The 6,801-nt window shown below is 37.2% G+C and overlaps 1 protein-coding gene across 1 annotated transcript in view; it reads right to left on the minus strand.

The window, feature by feature from the left end:
- Positions 1-5,855, minus strand: part of LOC148943773 (adenine DNA glycosylase-like) — a 149,246-nt gene extending 143,391 nt beyond the window's left edge. Inside the window, exons 1-3 of the mRNA XM_089101235.1 lie at positions 5,598-5,855; positions 4,873-5,291; positions 2,824-3,086 (exon numbers count right to left, since the gene is read on the minus strand). Coding sequence (XP_088957361.1) covers positions 2,824-3,086; positions 4,873-5,291; positions 5,598-5,855 — 940 coding nt within the window. The remainder of the gene's footprint in view (positions 1-2,823; positions 3,087-4,872; positions 5,292-5,597) is intronic.
- Between the last annotated feature and the right edge of the window lie 946 nt (positions 5,856-6,801).

Below are 6,801 nucleotides of genomic sequence, written 5' to 3' on the forward strand. Positions count from 1 at the left end.
GAAATTGTACAATTAAATTCGAGAACCGTTAACTCTTATTCAGGAATGTCTCTCCATGCAAAATCTTGGCAAGTTGTAAGGCAACGAAAGTTTATCTAGACAATCGATTACGCAAATTAGAATTACGCCTATGCAGGTAAGAGATTGCAATGCTATAATCTCTGTCCAACTCAAATTGAGTGGGGAGGGAAAACATCTTTTAAAATATATGAAATTTAATTTTACAGTGTTGAAAAAAAAGCGAAAAGCGAAAAGATGGAAGAAAAGTTAGAAACTAATCAGCTTTGAAAAAAAAAACCGCGCGGTCTTTACTTGTTAGCCTCCTCATAGAAAATTGTGTTTAAATAAAAGCAGTTTATAACGTAAAGGCAGTTTTCTATGAGGAAATATGCCGTCAGAATATGGCTAGACCTTTTCGGCTTCACTACGAGAATTCAGCAGACTGCTGAATGTATACGATAATTGACCTGATCTAAAAGGGGGGGGGACAATGTCCTTTAATATCTCTGCAGCACACACTTTTACTGCGCGATTGTTGGAAGGCAATCCTTAAAACTATAATATTCTAGTGAAAAAAAACAGCATTTTGAGATAAAAAGGTTCTCTAACAGTAAACTAGAAATTAGCTAAAAAATATTATTATGAGAGATAGCAACAGTTTATGGCCTATAGTGGGGGGAACAGAGAAAATAGGAAAGAAAAAAAAGAGTGATTTAACAAAGCAAAAACAAAAAAAAATTATATTTATACATCTCTCAGGGAGGGGGGAGCAGAGAAATTTAAAACAATGGTTGGGGGGCGGGGGGGGGGTTAATATTTTAATATCTCTGAGACAAGTTTATATTAGGTTGAAAAATAGTTTTGTTTTTAGATATTTCTATAAGTTAGGTAAGAAAAAAAAAAGCTCACATTTGCAAATTCTGGTTGTATTTTAGTGTCCGAAGGCCCAGGCGAAGCATGCTGTACCATCGGCGGACCTTGAGTAGACGGGACAGGTCTTGAAAACTCAGGCAACGCATGTTGGAGGGCAAGCTCACAATCATGTTTAGGCGGTTCTTCGGCATTGAAAGCAGTCATCCTCTCTCTTTTTGGTGTTCGGCCTAGCTGTGTTGTTGCCTGTGCAGATGAAACTTGGGCAGGAAGCGCGGAGCTGGAGGGTTTCGGCCAACGGCCATATTGGGTTACTGTCGTCTTCGTAGGGGTTTTATCTTGGACCCTAGCTATCTTTCGGGGTGGTGGCGGGCATTTGTAGGAATAATCATTAAAAAAGAAGAAAACATTTATAATAAAAAAAAAACGATTCCACTTTTTACAGAAGAAAAACAGAAAGTATTTTCAGGCATTTTTGTCTCAAAGAAGTCCTCTCCCCCTAAGCCAAAAGCAAAGCAAAAGGTAAAATTTGCGAGAAATACCCCTATTTTTACCTTGCTGAGAACATTTTTTAAATGTTTCCCGTCTATAGGCTTTTAAAATAGAAAAAAATTGTTAGCCTAGCACCTCGTTTTCAGCAATGTCCTAAAAAATATTGTTAACATTTATTTTTGGGAAATAACTCGTTTCACTCCTCCAAATACAAGTTGCATAGGCCTAGCTTAATTAACAGTAATATCTTTCAACAGAGCGGCTTAATAACAACAGAGCGACGGATGTCAGTTGTCACTTTTGCTAGGATACAGAAAGGTACATTGAAAATGCAGACGGGTGAAAAAGTCACCTTTTTCGAGAAAGAGAATTATTTCTATTGCGAGAATTATCGTTGTAAAACAGTGAGGGGAGGGGTTAGGTTTTGAGGGTAAAAAGAACATATTTTATGTTTTCTAGCGAGTATAAAGATAGCATGGTGGAGTTTGGGGGGGGAGGGGATTTACCTAAATAGACTCGAGGGTGGCCAAGGAAAATAATTTAATTTTGAAAAAAAAAAATGAAACTGAACTAAAACAGAACTTACATGGTAAATTGAGGTTGCCAAGGTTTTAAGTTCATCAATAATTTCAGATGTTCTATTCATTGTGTCACAATACTTTCTGATAATTTAATCACAATGCATGTCCGTTATATACGAAATCTCAAGGGCGAATTGTTATGTAATGGGGAAAACCATATGTAAGCGAGCCTCTGATTGGTCTAGACGGAGATGTAACCGACTCGCTGATTGGTTAAGAAGGAAACACGTGATCCTGTTTCCTATTCCTGGATCATAACATTCTCCCCTAGCGTGCACTTGGCCAAACAACAACAACAAATACTGTTTCCTATTCCTGGATCTTAACATTCGCCCCTAGCGTGCACTTGGCCAAACAACAACAACAAATAAATCAACCTTGGAATGTCCAAGAAAGTGATAAAATACTGTTTTTTCATTCTCACTGACAAAAACCATAGGCTAAAAAAAGACATAAATTGATGTTGACATCCATCAAAGTGAGAAAAATCCTGTTTTTCCATTCTCACTGACAAAAACCATAAAACAGACATAAATTGCTGTTGACATCCATGAAAACATCAAATAAATTGACCAACACTCATAACCGTCCACGAAACATCCATCAATATGAGAAAAATCCTGTTTTTTTCAAGTGAGAAAACTTCTGTTTTTTAATTCTCATTGAGAAAAACCATAAACCACGTGGTGGGCGTGGGAGTCGGACCCCCCTTTCTACTCATCGTATTTATCAAACCAATTATTAGTTTTTACATTTAGAAGCAGAAATTATTCAAACTTAACCGAAAAAACCTCTTAGCTTGCAATTTGACCATCCTGGTAAAATGTTTTTGGAACAACATAATTAGACATTTCAATTGGCAAACACTGTTCAACCTTACCTCCTACAGTGCAGAAATTTCCAAATTGTTTTTCTGATGCCACCCTGAGTCCATTGCTTAAAGCTGTAATTTTCGACTCACTGGCACTACTATCTGGTGTAGAAAATATGGCAGGTGGTAAACCAACAACAGGCTCGCTTAATGACGTTTTGAGGCACAAATCCGAATCAAGCTTGACATCCGAAGTTGGAAATGGAGATCCTCTTTGCACCTTTGAAGAATATTGTCTGGTTTGATATTGATTAAGGCAACTTCTTTTGATCCTGAAATCATTAAAAAAAATCAGTCAATATTATTGCAAGCAGGAGAGAACTATGGGTTGCCAAGAGAAAACTTTATGTCCAGGTCAAATTAAGTTCCATATTGCCAAAAAATCCCTTCGAGTGCAACTGGGAATGATTTGCACAGAAACCTACACATTGTTGGTTTTAGATAACCCCCCTAAAAATTATGTCGTACCTTTGTTGTTGGCTAACAACATATTGTTTTGTTGGTTGACATATTGTTTTGTTTGCCAATCTTTCCCTTTTTTAATTCGTATTGTAAACATTTGCACAAGAAAAGTCAGATATGGGACTCATCTTCTCCTCCAGAAATTGGTGCACACAAACCCCACCACAAATTTACAATACTATTACTATTGCTACTACCACTAACGACTCACTGCAAATACCATACCGCCCAAGAGCAAAATAGTTATGCCCCCCCCCCCCTCCCCTTTTTCATCCCATTGCTCAGAGCTACACTCTTTAATCTGTCCCACAAAAACTGCTACGGCTTTTAAATCTGTTTCTCATGACTTTTTCCCATCCTAAATAAAAGCTTCCACCTTTTGCTTGACACCAGCTTCATTACCACATGTAAAATATTAAGAACTAATTGTATTAATTTTCTTTCATTGTTAATCAATACACTGTGAATTACACCCTTTTTTTGCTTAACTTAATATACTTTAGCTTAACTTATCAAAGACCACCTAAAATGGCTTACTTAGATTTAAATGGCATAGATATCTTTTTATCTCCTCCCTCCAATTGCTTGGGTCTTTGGCCCTTACAGTTGACACTTGCTTTGAATGAGAAGTGCTTGGGCCTTCAGCCCTTGAAGTTGGTCCTTACAGAAATAACCAAAGATTATAAAGCAAATCTAAGGTTATAGATGAACTTGGAAACCACACTTAATTAAGAAATAGGTTTTTTGATTACTTAAGTTATTAAAGTCACAAAAAACCTTCCTAATTACTCTTACATTAAGTAAAGCAAACTGTTCTTGAAAAAATTTAACAAATCTTCCTCTTTCTTTCAAAGCGCCCACACTTCAGACCCATACTTTTTCTATACTAGTTCATTTTGAATTGAAGTTATCAAGTATTTTGCAGTAGGTTGCATCAAGATATGGCTAATTGTAGACAGAGAAAAGCCAAAACAGATAGTCCAAGTAATTCAGAGGCAAATTTTTAAATGGCTGGGGCAGGGGTAAATGACGGGAGTATGCATGACTCTCTTATTGGACACATACTTGTTTGTTAAGGCATGCCTGCCTAGAGTCTCAGGCATGTTTCAGACCAATCTCAGGCAGAGTCTCAGAACTGTCACCAATTTTCTAATCTTTTGATGCAGATTTATTTCCAAATTCTTCCAGATCATTTTCAACTGATAAAAAGTCTATTTTCAAGCTTAAATAGTCTGCGGAAACCCACTTAGAACTCCACACCCTTCAGATAGTGCCTCACCAACCCTGTCTACATCCAATCCCATACTTTCGACAATTTTTCACCAGCAAGGATATCAAAACCTTGTCGAATGCCTTGCAAAAATCAATATAAATACAATCAAACTTTAGGCCTGAATCAGCCATCTTTTGAAAATCATTGATTACTTCCATTAACTGCATGTTACACAATCAATTTTTTTCAAAAACCATGCTGTGCCGTGCTCCACAATTTATTTTTTTCAAAATAATTTTGGATCCAATACACAATTACTTTTTCCATAATTCTCCAAAAAAATTGACATGTTCAAGATAGGGCGATAATTCGTAAAATCTGACCTTGGTCCACCCTTATGAAGGGGTTTTATGAACGCCTTTTTCCATGCAGCAGGGCACTTACCAGACTCCAAACAAAGATTAAAAAGAAATGCGAGTGAAACCGCTAAAGAAGAAGCCAGTTCTTGCTTAATAACATTTGAGATACCATCTATATCAGGGGCTTTATAAACAGAAAGCTCACGGGTAATTTTTTGGACAAGCTCAGGCGCTACATCAGAGTCATCATACTGTGACTCATTCTGTAACACAGAAGCTTCTGGTGCCAGTGATAAATTAGATATCTTATAGGTAGCAGGATTAACAAAAACAGATGAAAAGGTTTCGTTAAAAATAGCTGCTTTTCTTTTATCATCATCAACAGTTTCACCAGTGACTGGGTCATTGAAGACCGTGGACGATGGCGACTGCTCTTTTTGCCCCTATTCACATACTTCCAATACCTTTTGGACAACTTTGCGCGCAACTAATTATGGACAATTCCACTGACTCAGTGTGTGACCGCAGGATTATTGTCGCTCTATTTATCACCCTCTTGTAAGAGGGTGAGAAAGATTCATCAAAGATTCACTACAAGATTCATCGTCCCCAGCTGATAAATAAGCTCTCCAGTGTCTATTTTTTGCAGATATTGCTTCAAGGACAAAATTTGGCAGATTATTACGTTTTTTCAGACCCTCTCTAATAGTATACCTTGGAATAAACTTCTCACATCCTTCTACTACTACTTCACGGATAAACTCATAAGCTATATCTACATCTACAGAACTACAGTGAAGCTCATGAAGCTCAATAACAATATCAACATAACGTACAAAATCTCTAAATTTGTCATAACTACCTTTAGAATGTTCATATAACAACTTCGACTTCGGATTTAATAGACTGCTCTCATTAACATGGAAGGGCAACAACACATGGTCACTTTTAACTAGATGAGGCAGAAATTCTAAATTCTCTAGATCTGCTTGGGGCTTAGCTATCATAAAATCTTAGGTAGATGGATTTTTTCCATTTAAAAACCCAGTGGACTCAGTAACATGCTGATGAAGAAAGCTATCACCTAGTGTCTGTACTAGTTTATGCCCAAAACTCAAATCAGATAATGTTGTACTGTGTGATAAACAATCTATACCTGGAGCATTAAAGTCACCAACAATCACAATTTCAGACGAAACTGACAAAAGGTAAGTAAGGTAGCTGAGTAGGCCCTTGTCTTTAATAGTACTATCAATACTCTTAGACGGGCTCCAGTAAACCGCTACTATAAGCACAATTTGGGACCAAGTCAGATGTCTCAGCTCAAAACTAACTACCTCATGTCCTTGACTTGTAAACTCAGAATCAACTTCTTTATATTTTAAACTCAGGGAAGAACAAACATAAACACAAACTTTGTTCATAGTTAATATTATGCACAGAATTGTATCCACTTAATTGCCTAAAATGGACAAAGGGGTCACCCCAATTCTTGGGCAAAACTTTGGTCACAACAATTACATGGGGTTTCTGGCTTTGAACAAGTGCAACAAATTCATCACACTTTGACAATAAACAATCTGCATTTGTATATACCACAACTAACTTTTCACTATGACATCTCTGATTTGTTTTGGGGATGAAAAAGCCTCTCTTGGCACACTAGTTCTGGCCCATTTTTCCACGTTTTTATTTTCCAACCGGTTTCACCTGCAGCTACTTTCCCAGTAAGCTCCTTTTTAAGTTCATCAAACTTCTTCTTCTCAGCCATCTCTGCATTGCTTCTGTCATGTGCAACATGGAAGTTTGGTATGTTAGCCTGTTCACAAGGAAATAAGCTGCTATATCATGATCAAGGGGGGACTTGAAAATCACCTTTGCTGGTCTACTTCTACTCCCTTTTTTCGTCCTAGGTGTATAGAGAATACACACTTAGCTGGACACTCATTCAGC

The sequence above is a fragment of the Artemia sp. Qi Xiang Cuo genome, chromosome 15 (assembly GCF_049724085.1).
Source record: "Artemia sp. Qi Xiang Cuo chromosome 15, ASM4972408v1, whole genome shotgun sequence".
Lineage (NCBI taxonomy): Eukaryota > Metazoa > Arthropoda > Branchiopoda > Anostraca > Artemiidae > Artemia > Artemia sp. Qi Xiang Cuo.